The sequence below is a fragment of the Athalia rosae genome, chromosome 6, assembly GCF_917208135.1.
Source record: "Athalia rosae chromosome 6, iyAthRosa1.1, whole genome shotgun sequence".
Taxonomy (NCBI): Eukaryota; Metazoa; Arthropoda; class Insecta; order Hymenoptera; family Athaliidae; genus Athalia; species Athalia rosae.
In genome coordinates this window covers 3,709,991-3,730,184 of record NC_064031.1, presented here as the reverse complement: position 1 = coordinate 3,730,184, position 20,194 = coordinate 3,709,991, and the positions used below count along the sequence as shown (strand labels likewise).

The 20,194-nt window shown below is 40.1% G+C and overlaps 1 protein-coding gene across 3 annotated transcripts in view; it reads right to left on the bottom strand.

Moving 5' to 3' along the window:
* Positions 1-9,713: 9,713 nt before the first annotated feature.
* The window catches only part of LOC105686036 (lachesin-like), a 66,363-nt gene continuing 55,882 nt past the window's right edge, over positions 9,714-20,194 (bottom strand). For all 3 annotated transcript variants that reach the window (XM_048656466.1, XM_048656467.1, XM_048656468.1), the window contains 3 exons: positions 17,860-17,979; positions 17,246-17,416; positions 9,714-15,802 (listed from right to left, as the gene is read on the bottom strand). In XM_048656466.1, coding sequence (XP_048512423.1) covers positions 15,540-15,802; positions 17,246-17,416; positions 17,860-17,979 — 554 coding nt within the window. In that variant the 3' untranslated portion in view covers positions 9,714-15,539. The remainder of the gene's footprint in view (positions 15,803-17,245; positions 17,417-17,859; positions 17,980-20,194) is intronic.

Below are 20,194 nucleotides of genomic sequence, written 5' to 3'. Positions count from 1 at the left end.
GCAATACCTCCCGGCCCCGAGCACACGCCGCCTTTTATACGTATATACAACGCTTCCGACGCGCCTTTTTTTCGTCACCAACTTATTCTGCTTCCTTTTTTTTTCATCCGTCACAACAAAATGTGCGGTGGTAACGTCGCGGCGAGGTGCTGCGCGAGGCGATCGCACTTTGCGGGATTTTCGAAAGACTTAAAAAATTACCCGACTGGATTCTAACTGCTTTCCTTTCCTTTTTTTTTTTTTTTTTTCGTCATCGAGGATTTTAAAAGTTTCACGCTTTTCCGTCGCGTCGCGAAATTCGTTCGCGGTGTTCGCGAGAAGGAAAAAGTAGGATATTCCCTCCTAAAAATTCTAGCGCTCGTATCGTAATTGTAGTGAACGTAATTGCGACGTGGTAGTTTCGGTCCGTGTTTGGAATGTGGAGCGCGGTAAGGGTGCTGAAAAAATTTTCTACCTACGCGACGCTCTAGAAGTGGAGGAAAAGGTGTTACAAATTAAGTTACTCTTAATAACTCGAGATTTTAGATTCTCGTTAATTAACTTTCTCCAGACATCCGAACATGTACAACGATCAACAATCGTTGGTTCTGAAATTCGCGACTTCTGAAAATACGCAATAATTTTTCAAAATTAGTGGCGCGTACGCCCCGTCTCGGTCCCACGTAATTTCCGAAAGAGGTTTTTTTCATCCCCACCGCAACACCGTTAAATAAAAAGTGGAAAATCAGCCGCGATCCCGTATCGCACGTGTAACGTATACACGTGGTATTATCATCGGTGCGAGGCTGCAGCGAAACCCGGCGGTTCACGGTTCCGCTTGCATCCTGGTTATGTACAGGAAACGGTGTTGAGCGAACGACGGATATGGTATTGCAGGAAATATAGATGAGATTATACCGGTTTCACACGTACGCAAATTCCCGCACCCATATACCCACCGCCGTCTGTACGTACACACAAATAAATATCTTCACATACGTATCATTTATAACACGTATATCCATCTTGCTTCTCGTGTAGCGTGTGTAACGCCGCGTATCAAATCAGCTGATGGTTGGCTCGCTATTTGCCGTTGTGGGTGTTTTGTGCGCTGCACATTACACGTCGAAATACATTATAGTAGTTCGGCAAAATTCAGTTGAATTCTGCTGTACGCACATTCGGTCGTAACTAGAATGGAATAGAGACGAAAAAAAAAAATAAAAAAATAAAGGGACCTCGCCTTGCTTTTCTCCGCCAAGAAGAAAGGACACCCTCCCCACGCCCTGAGGATTTTCGTACTTCAAGGATAACCGGCTCAATACACCCTTGAAACAAAAAAAAAAAAAAAAAAATGGAAATCAGACTCTACCCACGCAAACCAAAGGTCGAATAAAAATCTAATTTTTCTATCTTACCTATCCAATTTTTACCTCTAGCTTCGAAAAAGTATCGGAGTGGGGCTGATTATACGGGGTGAGTTGAAAGAAAAGAAAGCAAAGAAAAATATCGAAATAAAATAATTATAAACGTAAAAGAGGAAAAAAAAAAAAAATGAGAGAAAGAAAGAAAGAAAGAAAAAAACGAAAAAAGCAATGGACATGTATAAATATATACACATGGGGTTGTCGGTGACGTTCCTACGTAAATCGTTCACCTGTGTGCCGACCATTTTATATCTATATGATAGGGGGGGGGAGGGGGGGCAGTGTGCAGACCGCAAGCGAGACTCGGTTCCGCGTGTCCTCGTAATCAGTTGTGGGACGGAATAAGGGGGGTGAAATGGGGGGGGTGGGGGTTGAGGGGGAGGGCTGATCAAAGCAACGAGCTTCGGATTCTGGGTGAATATATACGTGTACGTCTATATGGGGACGTGCCCCTTTCATTCCTCTGACGTTTTCGGCGGGCAATAGTAGTCCGTTGGGAATCTCTGTGCACCCGCGCGCTTTTGCGCCCCTTCCCGGTTTCTATATTACTATAGGCGGTGCGGTACATCACACACAAAGCACGGAATTTCCGAATCTCGCGACAAATTGTAATTAAAATTAATCCAATCCTGCGCCCTCAGCGTGTACGTATATTATATATGAATATGTACTTCAGGTACAGGGTATAGGGTATGCCAACCTCGACGGATAAGAGGATCACATGCCGATATCGCGGCATACGTGTGTCTTTATCCGATAAACTACCGGAACCGTCGTCTGCGTTGAAGGGGTTCGATTCCGTCGGTCGACGAACCGACGCCAAAAGTTCCGGCTCTGTCGAGTCAATTCCGCGAAGATGAAAATTTTCGAAAAAAAGGCGATCAAAATTATCCGAACTTCACTCCGGATCCGAGACCTCGTCGGACACCCCGTACGATTCAGAAGCAAAGAAAGTCGGTTGTGGATCGTTGAATACTTACTTGATATATGTATCTACGTCGGCACGTGTATTCGCAGTGTGTGGCGTTCCTTGTTAATTTTCTTTCCAAGCTCGGAGAATATCTGAATAGAAGTAAGTCACGATATAGAATTTCATGTAAAGGGATGGGTTCGTTCTTCGGCGGGCGTCGGAGTATTCATTTAATACGAAACTAGGCGCGTCGCGTACGTAGGAGACGGTTTTTTGTACCGTCTGTATACACACGCACTCTACTTCATATTTCAACTGAGTTTTTTTTTTTCCCCCCCGCCGCGTTTCTTGTCCGTCGGAAGAGCAGATTAAAGGAAAGGAAAAGAAAGTGAGGCGACGTGTTAACTCGTGAATCCACACATAATACAGGGACACCGCGAGATCGCGAGGCGGCAAGTTGGGGGGGCAAACGGAGATCCGGGGCAGACGTGACGCCGGCTCAAGGGTTGAAAAGGTGAGGGTGAATATAAGGACCGAGGAGAACTGTGAACGGAGGAGAGAAAATGTTGGTCAGGGTGCTTTGGTTAGCGTTTAATGAATAGAATCCGTCGACCGTTCCCCACCCCACCCCTCAGCTGACACTGTACTCGTTTCTACGCGCGTAAGAGTGCTCGCTCGCTCGCCCCGGACTCAAAGGCAGACAAGATGAATAATTGCTCGTGTCAAAACATTCCATTTTACAACACCCGACCGAAACCAAACCGTACACCACGATGTGTTGTGTATATATACGTATAACTGTATTTACATACGTATATGTACGACTACACATACCTACCGTCATACCTACCAGGCCCTTCGCCACTAACCGAAAACCCGAAGCTCCGAGCTTATATCCAAAAACCTTATTCACCGCTCGGATCTACCGGAGATTTCATAACCTGGATTATATCAATGTATGGCCGTATAGAATCTCCTATGCATTCACGCGAATGAAGGAGAGAAAAAGTTTCTTCACTATCAAACGACGTATTTACCGTTCCGAGCCCCCCCTCAGGCAAAAAAAAAAAAAAAAAATCTAGTTAGTTTCTGACATTCGGACTCCGGTATTTTGCTACCCTTTTCCAGATTCTTTGATTATCATTTCGGCAAAGTAACCGCGGTGAAAAATCTTTTGGTTCGTTTCCCGTAGCTACGTATCGATAGGGTAATAGAATAGTAAAAATTATCAGAAAAGCATTCATCACCGCGTACATTTTTCCCTTGCTCCTTTCTTTTTTAAAATCGTGACTTTGCGCACCACACTGTGCCACAACCGAAGGGAAATAAAGATACGAGAGAATTCGCGAAAATAATAGGAACAAAACTATGGTGAAAAACTTGCTGCTTCTGTTGGTAGCTAGGATGTAATATTTTAGAAACAATGTCTTTCTTCTCCGTTCTCATATGCGACTTGAGGAAGACGTGAGCTACGTACCCACGTTCGAGTTAGACGGCTGTTTGCTTTTCAATCCTCTTAAAAGTGTTCGGAGACGCGTGAAAATTTGAAGGAAAAAAGTTGTACAAAAAAACAAAAAAAAAAAAAACCAACGACGAAGAAAAAAAAAATAAAAAAAAAACTTCCGAATTCACACGCGTGTGTATTGCCTAACGTAGAAGACAAAAAAATATGCACAAATTGTCCTCATCCCTTCCCGCTCTAACCGCGTAACTGCGAAAATTCAATTTTACAGCAAAACGGGGAAAAACACAAATTATCACAAAAATCGACAATATACGTGAGTAGTTTTAATTGTTTTTTTTTCTTCGCGTTTGGGTAATTTTTTCAATTTCTTTCGCCAGTTTCAGCGGAGTGAAATTTCGGGTCCGATGTAATCCGAGCACATGTGAGTAAAAGGAAATGACGTTTAATCGAGGAGAACTGTTATACGGGGGCACAGGACGTAACGCCGGGAGTATCCAGCTCTCGTCCTCTACAAGTCCTGCGGAGGAATTTCATTAGCATCACAACCATTGAACAAACTACCTAACGATTTCTCCTACAAACCAGCTGCAGCTCTTGCTCTTGTTCGAAGAGAAACGAGAAACGATTGCTATTTCCCAAAATCCGTTGAGGTCAAACTGCCGAGTTAATTCGACCGACGTTATAGATGTAAAGTCGAATTTATACCATCTCCACGGTCCATGGGATTCCGAAAACTCGATCGACGATTTTTTATTCTTTTTCGAATTCGACGGAAACCCCTTCCACTCTCGCACGCACGTACCGAGGTATATCTTAACCGTACATCACGTAGGGCGCGACTTACGCGTAGGCGTTGCAAAATTTTTGTAACAATATCCGCGTAACAACGGCCGCAGGTCGTCGGCGTTACGGTGTAGAATTTCTGGTATTTGATTAAAAAAAATAATAAAACAAAGTAGAAATAAAACAAAATAATGCAATTCCGGTTGGAATAAACCGGAGGAGGCGTAAATATTCTCGGTATTTTTCTCCGTTACACAATTTCACTCCGTCTGTGCTTCTCTCTCTCTCTCTCTCTCTCTGTTTTTTTCCTATCCGTTCCGTTCTCCTCCCTTTCGCACCCTCGGCCCGGGTCGCGCGTTCCTCTCCCTTTATCACTCGTCGTTTCTCCTTTGCTTTGTCTGCGTTTTATCCCCTAAAACCCACGAAATCTTCCGAGAGAGCGCCTCTCAGAATTGACCGTGAAAATAGCTCTACACTTTTACAAGGGTGTCTTTTTTACCCTACGGATAAACCGCTACCTCTCCTTCTCCTCCACCTTTCTATTTCTATTTCCGTTCGTCCTTTTTTTTTCCCCTTTCCTTTCCCTTTCGTTTTTTCAAATCCAAATCATCTGCACGCTGCACGTATTATATACCTATTCGTACACACGCATGCAGGCGCATACGGGTATACATAGCGCGTTAATCGGATTATACATATATTGAAAAGCAATCGCTGCAGGGATATCGGTGGATATGGATCACTATATTTCGTTGCAATATTTATATACATGTAGAAAAATAAATTGAGCCGTTATTTGTAAAGCGTGGACCGGCTTCGAATTGTAGCTATATGAATCCGTTATAATATTGCCACAGAAATGCAACTCGTATACAGGTGTGTTATATCGCGTATCTAACGGAATGCGTTTGCATTTAAACGTTAATTCATCTTACTTCTCCGAGTCTATTACGAATTCCGTGGAATTATGCCGATTAGCCGGAATTCCTGTGTTGCTGAGGGCTGACAGTGATAAAAAGAGAAAGAAACTGAGAGAGAGAGAGAGAGATGGGAAGAGAGAGTACAGGGTGAGAGCGCGGAGCAACGCGCGGTGTACCAGAAGCAACACCCCGCAAATCTCGTCCGGTGAAAATAATTAAAATCCACGTTGATCCGCGGGGGCCCCGGAGCCATTTAAACTCTTTTCTCTTTGCGGCGTACATATATTTTCACTTTTTACTTTCATCCGTGTTCTAAGCTTTGTAGTTGGTAAATAAACAAAATTTAATTTAAAAAAGTGAGAAAAAAGAAAAAAACAACATAATTACAATTTCATAACGCGGACGCCATCGGACGTCTCCCGTTTCAAAAAGGATCGGGGCAATCGTTGGCGGGGTGGGAGGGGGGGGAAATAAAAATTGTAATCCTTCCTTTGAATATTCCCACACGATATTTATCGCTCTGTTTTCCAATTATATACGCACCTGTAGGTGTTCCCTATTGATCGTACAAATTCACGTTTAATTAGAAAATCGATAACTTTTCGCGATCGATTAATTTATCAGGTTATCGTGGACGATTGTTCTCCATATCAGGGATAATATATATTTCCCAGAAAGCAGTGCACAGTTCTAGAGTTATTGGAGATTTTCGAGCCAATTTGTTGCCCATGTTCGTCCATGTCTCTAACATGTGGCTAAAGCCTATTACGGTCTCAACCTCCCTAACAACCTTTATTAAGCCGCTTTGCCAATGCGCTACCCATATATTCCGTAACCGGAAGCATACGATCGCAAAATTAATCAAATTCGCTGCGATTGATCAAATTTTCGCTCGATACCCAACGGGTATAAAGTGCAGCCGAACGCGGCGTCGAATTCCGGAAAGTTCGCCACCCCCTGAGAACGAGAAAAAATAAGCTTTTCTGTTTTGTCTCGCAAAGGTCAAAAAGATTTTCATCGAAATGGCTGCAAAAGTGGGATCGGAACGCCCGACAAGCGTCTCGGTTATTTTAATTCCCGCGAAGTAGAAAGTTGAATTTCGTCTTACGGACGAGACGAGACTCGACGTAAGGTGGGATGGATGCGAGGTGTAAGGTTATAAGGTGACCCATAAAGCAGCGTTAACGTGAGCTTAGCCGAGGTGTGCAGCTTTATCGGTTTACACGTTCCACGACGCGAGCCGGGGACGCCCCGCGCTCTCAGATTCGCGATAGGGTGCGACGCGCCCCTCTCCTTACACGTATCTCGCACATATACATATATATATATAATAACGTAGGCGCAGACCCGCAGCCTTTGTCCCGTCAACTCGAAAAACCACCTGCATTATGCAGTTCGATGCATAATCTTACCCCGCTATTTGCCTCGAGACGACGCTGCATCCGACGGAAATAGATGTCCGCCGCCGCGACACGTACAGCCATTTCTAGTCGTTGATTCCGCGGACCCTAAAAAAAAAAAGTAGAGAGAAAGAGAAAGAAAAAATAAAAATAAATAAATTTGGAAGCTGTAGCGAGAAAATTGCAGAAGCGATCCGCGGATTAGATAGATATCCCCGTCCCCGTGCGAAATCCAGCGTCTCGGTTGTCTTTTGAATAAAAAATTTGACGAATGATTTGCCAAAGTTGTATCCGGCCTCGGGGAACGGGAAGGAATGAACGTCAGAAGTTGTTGGTTTGATAAGTTGGATAAATTCTCTAACCGGAGTGTCACCTGTAGTTTTGCGGAACTCTGTATCTGTTATACGTGTACGCGTACACGTAGGGGATGCCTTGTAACGATACAGAGCGAAGTTGCGGGGGGTTCGGAAGAGAGTCGGCATTCGTGGGTTGCGCGTTCTCCGCACGGTGTGGACATTTCTATCGACTTGCGGATCAGATACAAGCCGGAGATTGTTGTTTGTTTGACGCTCGCTAAAGTTTATCGGATCTCGGATGATGCCTTCAAAGTTGTACGAAGTCTCGGCGGCACGGGTAGAGAAGTCGGAGGTACGGATAGAGAGGGTCCCCCCCGAAACCCCTCCCTCGGGGGTTGGCAACCCCGATCCGGGAGTTCCCCCTCCTCGGTCCCGCGGTCCTCCCCCCTCCCCCTCCCCCCTCTTTACCTCTTTTCGTGGCTTTCTCTCTCTCTCTCTCTCCCTCTCGTTTTCCGCACCCCCCCTAGCGCCTCTCGCTCGCTCTTGATCCTCGGAATTCCTTTGGAAACTTTCCGATATTCATATCTGCTCGCTGCTACATCAAAAATTCCAACCTCGCCTCGGTTCAACCCCCAATCCCCGTCCGCCCGTCTCCCTTTGATCCACCCCACCCCCTCCGCGCTCACTTCTCCCCAATCCCCTTCCGATCCTCTTGAGGGCCGCGCAGCGTCTCAGTTATAAAGGATTCGCAGCCACTTACAATATCAGTGGCTTTCACCCTACCCCTCATCCCCTATATCCTCCTTCCCTGCCTCCCTTTATCCCTTCGTTCGTTCGGCTGTTATATAACATTCCTGCATCGCCAGGGATTACTATATTGCTGGTAATAGGGGATGAATAAGCTTTCTGCGAGAACCTCTTATACCTTTTTTTTCGATGTGCTTCTCTCTGTCCTCCTATTTACAATACGTATACGTATGAATCATCTGCAATATCTCATGCTTTTACGTAAGAAAAAAAAAAAAAAAAAAATTCATCAACGTGCGATCACTGATGCCACCCCTTGATGAAATTTATGGAAACGAGCCTCCTATTAATTTACCTGCGAGCGAAGCAACGGCGACAGATTTTTTTCTCCTTCGTTTAATCCATTCAACCTTTACCGTCGATGCTCTTTGCGTTTAATCCTCGTATCTGATAATCGAAACTGAAAGGATATAATCGTTTTGTTCTTTATTTCCTTATCTTCGTGCGTTTCGGAGAAATTTTCTTTGAACTTATCTCGCGTAGATATACATATATGTATACGTGAAATCTGAAACTGCTTCGAGTTAATCTCAGCAGTTCTTATTCTTACCATCTTTTGCCCCGATCATCTGAAGATTCTCTATAAAGCTCGTCGTTTCGTTTTTTCTTCTTCTTCTTCTTCTTCTTCTGCAGAGGGTTCTGTGGTCGTCCGTTCTCAAAGTCTCTGCGGTATTCTCTCAGTCCGCACATATTCAAGATGTTATTATTATCGTTCTTATTAGCAATTTTTCATCCCTTTTTTTTTTTTTCTACTACTTTTACATAGCTTTTAACTTGACGGATTTTCAATCGCTTTGATCACGCATTTTTCTTTTGTCATATTTTTCCTTCTCTCCTTTATTTCACATTTTATTTTTATTCTCGTCTCTTTTTTCTCGCAGTCTTTCTACCCACCCCCTCCCTCGAAACACGTTTTCCATAACGGATCTTTTTTTCGTTTCTTCGTTATTCTATTTTTCTCGTCGTCATATTTTTTTCTATCCCCGGAGAAGCTTTACCGCGGACACACGCGAGTCCTCCTTGTACGCCTGGTTGTTAAGGTCGTAAATTTTTATTGGGATGAAATTTTTTTTTCACCCCAAAAGAGGAAGCGCATATTGTACGGTAACGAAGAAAAGGAAAAAAAAAAAAACAAAAACGGGGAAAAAGATCAAATGTAAAGAACCGAGCCTTTGACGATCGAACCAAAAATTCTTGCGATTAATATCTCCGATCAAAAATTACACAGCCATGGGATTCCTCGTCTTTCGTTTCCGTCCCCGATGAATGCGAAAAACTGGAGACTTCGGAATTTCCGAATTCCGTCGTCATGTCCTTTTTTCTTTACTTTCATCGATCGATATCCTCTTAGAACATCGTTACGGTAGACAGCTAACGGTAAATTTCATGCAATAATTATTATCGATGATTAGAATTACTGCGGTCGTGTTGTCACGATCTGACGAACGTACCCTCTTCACTGGAGTCATTAACTCAAACGATTGTCGTCGTTGTCATTATTGTCCTCGGGTTAATTAAACTGTCGGGTGTATATTTGATCGATTATTAAACGCGTCGTAGGATAATTGTAACAATTTCATCGCTGGTACGTGAAATCGAACTACGTTACACAGACGATTATCGCCAATAACATCATTAGGAACGAATTGGGAACGAATGGTCCGAAGGTAGAATAGGATATTGGAAGACGTACAGCTGTAGAATACGAATCATTGAATAGACGGTATTTAGAATTACATTGATCATTTTATTCATATTCATTCGTTTCGCTATAGTTTTCTTATCCGTTTAAATTCATCTGTTTGCTTTTACTTTTACTTTTCATTAGTCATGTTTCGTATGAGCTGTGTATTATATTAAATTTTATAAGTGTACATCGTGTGAGCATAAATTTTCTTTTCCCTTTCCATTCTTTCCTCTGCTTTCGGGGTGTTCGTTTTTTTTTTTTTTTTTTTGGTTTCTTTTTTTTTCTTGTAAATTCAGCGGGTGGGTATATAGATACAATTAGGTATTACGATTTTTGTTACAATTATGTGGTATGTATATATATATATATATGTGTGTATATGTATAGAATATGTATACATTATGCGATAACATATGATTATGCGGGGACAGTGTATACAATTACGATAATTATTACAGTTACATATTTATATATATGTAATAATAATGGCATGATTATTGTACAGTGTGTGCGATTTTTTTTTTCCATTATTCATTCGTTTTATTTTCTGTCTCTTCTTAGTTTATTCATATTTATATATTACCTATGTCATAACATTTCTAGGCGTTTTTTCACTATACCTATATTATAGTTTGATAATTGTCCGATATTTTTCAGTGGTTTATTTTATCTATTCATTTTTTCAAACAATAGTTAAACTATTGATTAATCAGGGGTAGCTAGCTAGTCTTTATGTATCTGCAATTTTCCATAACTTTACATGAATTTAATTATTATACATCAAATCGGGCGTTATTTTATTATTTGCTATTAATATTATTATTTTTTGTTCTTTTCTTTTCATGATTATTAAAATATGAAAGATTTTTTTTTTTTTTTAATTCTTTTTCTTCATCGGTAAAAAAATCAACCTCTAATTATTATTGTTTTACACGCGGACTGCATATTGAGGTTGGGTTACATATTTTTAGTAACAGTTGCTGGTTTTTTCTTTTCTTTTTAAATATAGTTTCTTTTTCCTCTCTTCTCCTATTATTTATTTGTCTTTTTTCATTCAATATATTTTTTGTTCTCTCTGTTCTTGTTTTGAGAAAATTGAAAGAAAATAAAATTCATCAATTTATTACATAATAATTACATATATATTAAATTTATATTATACAACAGTGATGGCGAGGATTAATTGATTCGAATAATCCAGCTGTGACGATTTATGATTATATTATACTTACTTAATTATTATACACAGGGCTCGCCGAATTTTTTTTCCTCTCCTTTCCTCTATTTTTTACTTTTTATTTCTCTTCTTCCTTTTAATAAATTAATTTGTTAATTAGTATTCAACGATGTAGCCAGGTGCCACTTTTGCTGACTTCCTTTCTCTTTCCTTTTATTTCGTTTATTAATTTTTTTTTTTGTTTATATATCTTTTCATTTGAAATAATTTATATAACATAATGTATCTAGGTATATGTGGCGAATGATCTACAACTTATTCCACTCACAATTTATCTTCGTAACTCATTTATATTGAAATAATATCAAATGTTATTCAACTTTATTTTTATCATATATACTTTATACGCAACCCTATCACCGTTTTAATTAATTATTTATCAACATTTCATTTTTTTGTATATATATATTTATGTATATATTTTAATTTCTTTCCATTATTCATTGTTCACTCAAATTCACATAACTTCAAATTCACTCTATGATTTATTTTCCAATTTGAGAGAGTCTCGTCGCGACGGATAATTTTAGTTTTTTTTTTCTGTTCTCCTTATCTCCTTTGTGCTCCTAATTGAACGCAATAACCAACGAATCTTACAAGTTCGATAAGGTGACTCGTGTATTTTGATTTCACATTTGTGGGAATTGAAAATTCAACGGATAAAATTTGATTTCAACGAAAAAACTTTCATGTTCCAGGATAGAATAATTGCCGTAAGAGTTACGTGAATATATTTCGCAAGTTTCTATTTCCTTCTATCATCAAACTAATTCAATCTAAGTCGCCTTTTGAAGTACCTCCGTTGAGAAATCGTTTAAAATTTTCTTTCACCACAAAACGTCTTCTCTAATATCATTATATATTTTCATCGACGAACGAACGAACGAACGAACGAACGTAGTTTCGAGTTGTTTGCTGGTGTTTACTTTTAATTTTCCCGCCGCGTGCTGCTTGACGCTATCTAATAAAGCTACGACCTTGCAAAGGTTTCCTGGTTCTCCCCCACCATCACAGCCCTCCGGCCGCCCAGCAGTTTCTTCGTTAAACAAGAAACACTTTCCGAACTTTATACAAGAACTTATACTTAAATTACATCGTTCTTTTTATTTTTTAGTTCATTTTTCGGATCTCTATTTTTTGATTTTTCAGTTGAAATTATTTCAAAGATCGCCAGACAGTCATCAATCTTGAAACCGAATTGGGGTTCCTTTTCCTTAGGGTGGGTCAGGGATGGGTGGGTTTCGTTTTGGTTTTTATTTTCCTTTCTTCCTCCTTTTTTTCTGCTTTTTTCTTTCTTAAGTAAGGGTACAAAAATGATCGTCTTATATTATGTAACATTTCGTAACAGTTCGGAGAGTCGTCTTAACTGTAATATTTTTTCTCTCTCTCGTCTTGGTTTTTCATTTTATATCTCTTAATTATCTATGCATTATATAATTTGGTTATCAACAAATTTCTACGGCACAAAATATTCAACTACTTGCTTTGCTTTCCAATAGCTTATCATCATTTTATACAAGTATGATATAATTGTACATATATATTTTATACGCATCATATAATATCGTATGTACTGAATTGTTTATACATAATACCTATTATATGTGTATGCATAATTTTAACCATCATAAACACCTACATCAACAATTTTTCATGTGTAACTTCAATAATATATTACCATATATAATAGTATACATATAATTTATTTATAATATATATGTATATATATATATAATGTATTTTACTCGTAGTAATTAAATTATCCAACCTCTGTAATAATGATAATTAATAATAATAACAATGTTAATAATATTTTTCAACCTACAAGGAAACACAACAAATTATTTGCTCGTCTTTTTTAATTTTTTTTGTCGTCACCCAGCTGACAACTGTGAGATCCAAAAATTCCATAAATAAATTTGGAAGAAGAACGAAAAAATTGTTTCTCTTCATTCTGGAGGTTCATTTCTTTTTTAGTTTTTTGGTCATTGTAATGAAGCTTGCAATAAAATTGAGAAAATATCACTCACTCTTATTCGATTAATCCATTTAATTTATGTGTTATGGGTGTGTATATTGCATTTTTATATCATTACCTATGTATGTAGTGTATAATTCATGTATGTATATTTACAATTGACAAGAGGTCGTACTAAAAATTCTATGTATCGAGTAAACGTGACCACATACGTAAATATATATGTATTTTTGTACGAACAAATTGAGAATGAAATTCGGTCATAAGAAATAAGAGTTGAAACACTTTTACTTTCTTGGATCTGAAAATGATATTGAAGAATTTTTCGTGTGTGACGTGCGTAACAAAGAACAGATTTTATACAATTATCGACAAAGATCGATCTAATTTTATTGGAACGTTTTTCGATGGCCAGCTTTATTCTGTTCCACAAAATTTCGATTTCTCCTATTTTTTCAATCTTTGGCACCATTAGATAATCATTAATGAGAACTGATATGGTCATGGGATATGCAAAGATTCATCATTCATATGTATCTATATAATATTCGATTCTTATTCTTTTTTCTTTATTCTTATCTTGTTTCGTTTAAAAAAAATTCGAATTTCCGTTCATTAATCGCGGATTTTGAATCGCTTTTTCGAATTCCATATACGTTCAAGTGTAATAAAACGAGACCGTTACCTTTTTCAAACAACTGAACATTAATTTGGCTGGTACACACAACCTTCGGCTTCCCGTTATAATATCATATACGTAAGGGAAATAATTTTTTTCATTTTTTCATTTTCTCTCTTTCATCTGCCAAAGGCTAAAATTTCATACCCACATTAATATACATAATACGGGTCAATCCCGAAAAGCGAGCCAATTTTTTTTATCTCTTTTTTTTTTTTTTTTTTGACGTTTCATTCGCGGATCGAGATGCCGAGAAGAAAAAAGGAAAAAAAAAAGAGGGGTAAAAAACCCGATCAAAGTTTGTTTTATGTTTACACGAACGAATAAATGAAAAGAAGAAAAAAAGAGTGGATTCGAACAAACTCTCATTCGTTTATAATCGTATGTACATAACGCGTGTGGGAATTATTTTTTTATTTCGTTCGGAACCCGCGACGTGAAGAATATACGTATTGTACCCTCGTATGTACATAGGATTCGTGTACGAAAGTGAGAGGAACGAGGATCTGGAGAAACCCCATGGCGCCTTGGAATATTGGAACCTTTTCGAAAAATTTCCCTACCGCGTTAAAGGTTGCGGTGGGTAACTAAGCACCGTGTACCATACCGAACTTTTGAACCCTCCCTTACACAAGCGGTATACGTATAGCATAAGTCCGGTCGCCATTATATTCTTCCGCATCTCTAACTGTACCCATGCCCACTTTCACCTCAGCCGCTGAACAGTGAGCAGTTGCCCATTGTCAACCTTTTCTTCCTCGAGAAGAGAGAAAAAAAAAAAAAATCACTACTTCTTTTTCTATTTTCCCTCTTACCCTTCGCTTCTCGTTTTTCCTTTCCTTTCCTTTCCTTTCACTTTCACTTTTCACTTTTTCCTCATCCAGCTGCGATCTCGCATTACATGCGCGATGTGGTGCACGGGACGTTTCGAAAAGGAGAGGAGAAGAAATTCTCTAAAAATTTTATCGTCGGACGTTGGAAAAAAAAAACAAACAAATAAACAAATGGACGAATAAAACGAAGGAGAAAATTCGAAGGCTGCGAATATCGTCCCGCGGGCGATTGATATCCGTTTAATATTAAGGATAACGTTTAGCCCAAGTCGTTTGTAAATATAATTAACTTTCTTCCCGTTATGTAAACCGCGTTAAATCCTGTGTACTGTGTAGGTACATATAATAGCTGTTTATAACGGTCTCGAGGTATCACTCGCTAAATTTTATCCTCACTTTATCACGTGTACCTTAAAATTCACGAGAGCACACTTAACGCTTATTATACGTACACTTCTTCATTTATTTGTTCGTTCGTTACTTTTTCCCTTTTTCGGTCGTGGCGTGGTAAAGAAAGTTTCATTAAAAAGCAAAAGCGGAGAAGAAAAAAAAAATAAAATGAAGAAGAAAAAGAAATCGTGTTAACCTCGAAGTTTTATGCGGTAGTATAAATAAATTACCGGAAATTAATAGGATATTGATTTTTTTTCTTTCTCTTTAGTTCTACTACAGATTTTCAGTTCATTTTCACCTCTCGAAAGACGAAAAAAAAAAAAACAAGCGCAATGAAAAGTTCAATCACCCTATGTACATGTCGCGTAAGCAATCTTTTTGATCGATAATATATATTATTTACGTTATTTACATTAGTTGGTTTATCTTATATTATTATTATTATCATTATTACGACTATTGTATATTTGTTTTTCTAAGCGGAAGCAACAGTTATTAATAAATAATTATCGTAGCGATCGTTATTCGTTAGGCTAAGGGGTCGAATGTATTCTGTACCTTTTTATGTACATGGAGAAAAAATGAAACGTAAAAAAGGAACACGTATAATTACACCAGGAATGATACGAAGAAGGAAAAAAGAAAAGAACGCAATTTTGTGTTCTTCCCTTTTTTCCTCACGCACCACGAAAGAGGGTGAATTTATTTTTGTTTTTTTTTTTTGCTTCTCCGTTTCCCTGTCTCTTCAGACTCGAAGAAACGAACGTAGGGATAGTAACGATAATACATAAATAATTGCCAAGGTTTGATTAAAATTTGTCCTCCCCGTGGTAGCCGCCGTGGCGTAATCCTCGTCAGTCGGCGACTCGATAGTCGAGCCGGTTTCCCTCAAGGAACCTTGGAAGACGTGGTTCAGTCTGTGATCCCGTTCGTTACTCAAGTCCGAGCCGTCGTCGAGGCCACCCCTTCGATCTCCGTGCTTTTTTGGATGCTTCGGTAGCTCCATGTCTGAAACCAGACGACAAAGGGTGCCTACTTTACAGGGCCACGAGGTGCGCAACTTTCTTAAGCGAAATTCTCCGAAATGAGATTTTTATGCATTTCACGGAGTAACGCGCGGTGGGCGAAGTTCGCCGGATACGCGGGTGGAAAATTGAAAGAGAAAAAAAAAAAAATTGAAGAAAAAAGCCGCGCGGAGCAGATCGACGTGTTTTCGGTATTCGGGAAATCGATAGTCTCCGGTTCAGGATTGAAACGGCGAAATAATTGGCGCCCAATCGCTCCGAAGCGGTGATAATTTTGGACTCGGTTCGCGAGAAGATTCGGGGAGCGCGGAAATATAATATGAAATAGGCGACAGTCGGTTGAAAAAACGGCAATTTTTCTTATCTGGAAAACGTCGACAGGCGTCATCTGGTACACAATACGTATATATATATATATATATAAAGGAGGGTGATGGCATCGCCGGTGCTGCATAGCTGGCAGAACTAGCAGTTTAGCGCTGATAACACTTGGCGTACTTTTATCGATCATGTCTGGCAACATATGGCTCACCCAATTCCCGGCTTTTTGGCGTTTTGTCTGCCCTCGTCCAACCCCGACCTTTCCCCTACCCCCAAACTTCGTTCCTATCTTGTTCAGCCTCTCCGGCCCGCTACGGCACGCTCCTTCTCTTCGCGGCCCTTGACTCGGACCGCCTTGCCGCGGTCTGTTTGATAAACGATAACTAATACCACCCGAACAACGCGGGGATGAAAGGGGGCCGGAGATATTGTTTCGTTCTTCTGGCCACACGGAGGTATAGATGTATCTGAGCTCACCCCCTGTAATGCAACACGGTCCGAAAGAAGGTTGAATCGATCGAAGGATGGGGAAAATCACGTGACGGATATCCGGGGAAAATTTATATATATCTTCTCGTCGGAGCGTGTGCGTAATTTCGGATCTTTGTTCGAAAAGTGGATTGGAAATACGGAAATTTTGGTTCCTTGGATTACGGTAGTTCAGCCACCGGAGGTACTACCTCGACTGCACGAGGTGGTTCTTCTGCGGTTTTTAACGGGCTTACATCGCGTACATTTTTCACTCACCCTCTCCCATAATGCATTTCCACTTCCTGCTGATTCGCGATCTTACGCTACGCTACTATCTGATCGCGTGACTCTTAGCAGCACCAGCAGCAGCAGCAGCAGCAGCAGGTGATCGTTCCGTTACACCCCGAACGAAGGGGGTCGAGTCGCTAAGGTCTGGGGGGTATCGGGTTTCTCGCAAAACTAAAGATAAAAAAAAAAAGAAGGGAGACGAAAAATAAACGAGACGAAATATAACGCCCGATCACTATTGCCATAGATCCTCGCGTACGCCGCTAACGATAATGGGAAGTAATTCCTGAGGGTGAAAAATCGTCAGAAACATGGAGGCGAATTTTAGATTTCTTTCTCTTCTTACCGTAAAGACGAATGCTGTTCTCCGCATCTCCGATGGAGTTTTTGGATATGCACTTGTAACCACCTAAATCTGGTTTGTGCAAATTACGGATAACGAGCCTCATCAAGACGCTGTATACCGACGTCGACGTCTCCGTCATGGTGTATTTACTATTGCTGATTATCATCTCACCTGAAACACCGTGGAAAAAAAAAAAATAGGAAGCGTTACGGATAATCGGGATGGCCTTTATTTGGCTAGAAAAATAATCGCCGGAGTAATTTCACCCGCGGTACGATAATTACGTTATTTTGAAAAGAGTGAAACCAAAAAAAAGAAAAAAAAGAAAGAAAAAAAAACGGAAGTGAATTATTCGAACCGCTGTGGAAAAAAAGACTCTCGTGAACGAGGCGCGGAATGGATAAAAGTTTTAATAAAATCCGATCGGCAATCAATCAGGTGTTTTTCTGCGTAAGGAATTTTAACGCTTTATTTGTAGTTATTTTTATTTCCTGAGACTGACAGCGGCAGTATAGCCTGGATATCGATCGGATTTCAAACTTTTTAATCTCGTTGTTCGGGAGCCTGTGAATTATTTATTAATCTATACTTTCATTATTTCATAGGGTTTTTACCGCTCTCTCTTGTCCAGTAGTTTATCGCCTTCGGAGAGGCTTCCACTTGACAAGAAAGCGTCACGTCCGTTCCCGGCGGGGCTCCAACCAGCTGATTCGGAACTTGGACCATCGGATGAACTGGAATGTGATTGAAAATAAAAAGTCAACCCCCTCCAGGCTTCTCGTGATCTTCCCGATCTCGCTGTTTGTTTTTCTCTCTCTCTCTCTAAATTCAAAGCACAAAATGCCACAGACCTACGGTAGTTGAGTGAAAAAATGAGGACGTCCGAAAGCAGAAATGATTAAAAAAAAAAACAAAAAAAAACGTAGCCTATATATTTGTCACCGACGACCAATTAAAACTTTCGGGCCACTCGGGTGATGTTATCCAAAGCGAGAACCGCATACCTATACCAATCGTCAGTTACGGACATAAATCAATTGGTTTTCACCGCTCGTAAGTCCGGGTTACACGTTTCTCAATATTTACCCTAATTTGTCAAAGGGTGATGAACATTTTTTGGGGAGGGGGGGGGGGAGGAGGGTTCGGTGATCGGAGGTCGACGAAACACGTGAAAATTTTCACCGTGTAAAATGAAAATTTGTACGACGCTTTTTAATGACGTATTTTCATCAGCGAGAATCGCGGATATGGTTGTAACCTGGTCGGAAAATTGTACGAGAAATTCGATCCGTCCGGAGCGACGAAACCGCCCACCTGGAGCGTGATAAATTGAGGGATCGAAGATCGACTCGGTTTTACTTGGATGAAAATTACGTTTATAAACGTTTCAATCTCTTATTTTCTCTTTTTGCAATCCATGCGAATTTGCATCTTTCCGTTTTCTTCCCTTTCTTATTCTTCCCTTATTAGGAAACGATCGAAATACTCGCGACGCGTCGTTACCCCCCTCAGCGATATCGTGGTGCGGTTAAATTGTGCTCGGTGGTGGAAAAGGGAGGATTTCCAAAGCCGTATAACTGGCTTAAGCGGATCTTCGCTGAGCTAAATTCGCGGAAAAGAAAGATGGGTTCGCGTATACGGGTTACATTTGGACGCCGTGATTAATCTGTACAACTTGCATCGTCGTGGTCAGTTTTAATTGCCGTAACGATTAGCCACGAAATTGAGTTTTGCAAATTTCGAAAATCACAGGCTACCAGTTTCGCGTATTCCTCTCCGAAATGATCAACATTTTCTGAAAGAAGAGTATCACGTATAGAAACAACGGAACGAAAAAGAGACGGAAGAAGAATCCTCGGCTAATGGGCTGGGATTTCGTTAAGTTGATGCGATTGCGGTTCGCGGAATAAGCCGGCCAGGGCCGAAATTTTCATTGACATGGTTTGGCTGCGGTCGAAGGAATAACCGAGGGGCAGAGAAGGGCCGGCAAACTACACAGAGGATTCGGGACGGATTCAAATGTGGTCAAACTGTAAAACAAGACGCGTTCTTAAATTCGCGTCGCATTGGAACGGTGACTGGAGAAAAAACAAAATAAATTTCAATCCCTCAAAAGTTACTCGAACTTTCGAAAGATTTTGCGGACGTGAATACAAGATGAGGCAAATTGGGAGGAAAAATTTTATTCATCGACTTTTTTTTTTTTTTTTTTGTAACAGTTTTTGAGAAGAATGCGAAGAAAGGAATGGGAGAATCCCACGTATTATAGGGGATGAAATAAATTGAATATCAGTCCTGACGATATTCGACATAGTTTCGAAAATTTTCGGAAAATCTCGATCGTTTTTTTCTCCTCCCCCAAATTTATATCGGTCGCGGGCTCGCCTCGAAAGTATATATACAGAGTCTGTGCGGTGTGCGCGGTTTTTCTGCGAAGAAAGTCGGTTCAGGGAACTCGTCAAGTCGCTAACCCAACCTCACTTCACATCGAGGTATATCGCCCCAAGTGTAATTTTATTATCTCGCCTTTCAACGGTTCTACGCTATTCGCTCTACACTACGCCCTCCACCCTCTCTCTTCCTGCTCCATTCGTACTGTTATTTAAGCAGTATTTTACTTTAATTTTTTTTTTTTTCCTTCTTCATTTTTCTCTTGCCATTTTTTTTTATTTCATTTCACCTCTTTTTTTTTGTTTTTTTTTTCTCTCATACTTTTTCTCTTTATTTCCTTTCGCGCTACTCCTTTCCACATTTCAACCCCACTTTTTCCACCCTCCATCACCATCTCGACCTCCGCGCCTCTCCTTTTTTTTATTTTATTTTTATTTTTATTTTTTTCTGTTTTCATTCTTTTTTCCTCACTTTCTCCCTCTCTCCCACGCCGCTTGGCCTTTCCGCAAGCTCGTAGTATATAATATAATATAATATATATACGTATATACCCTCAAA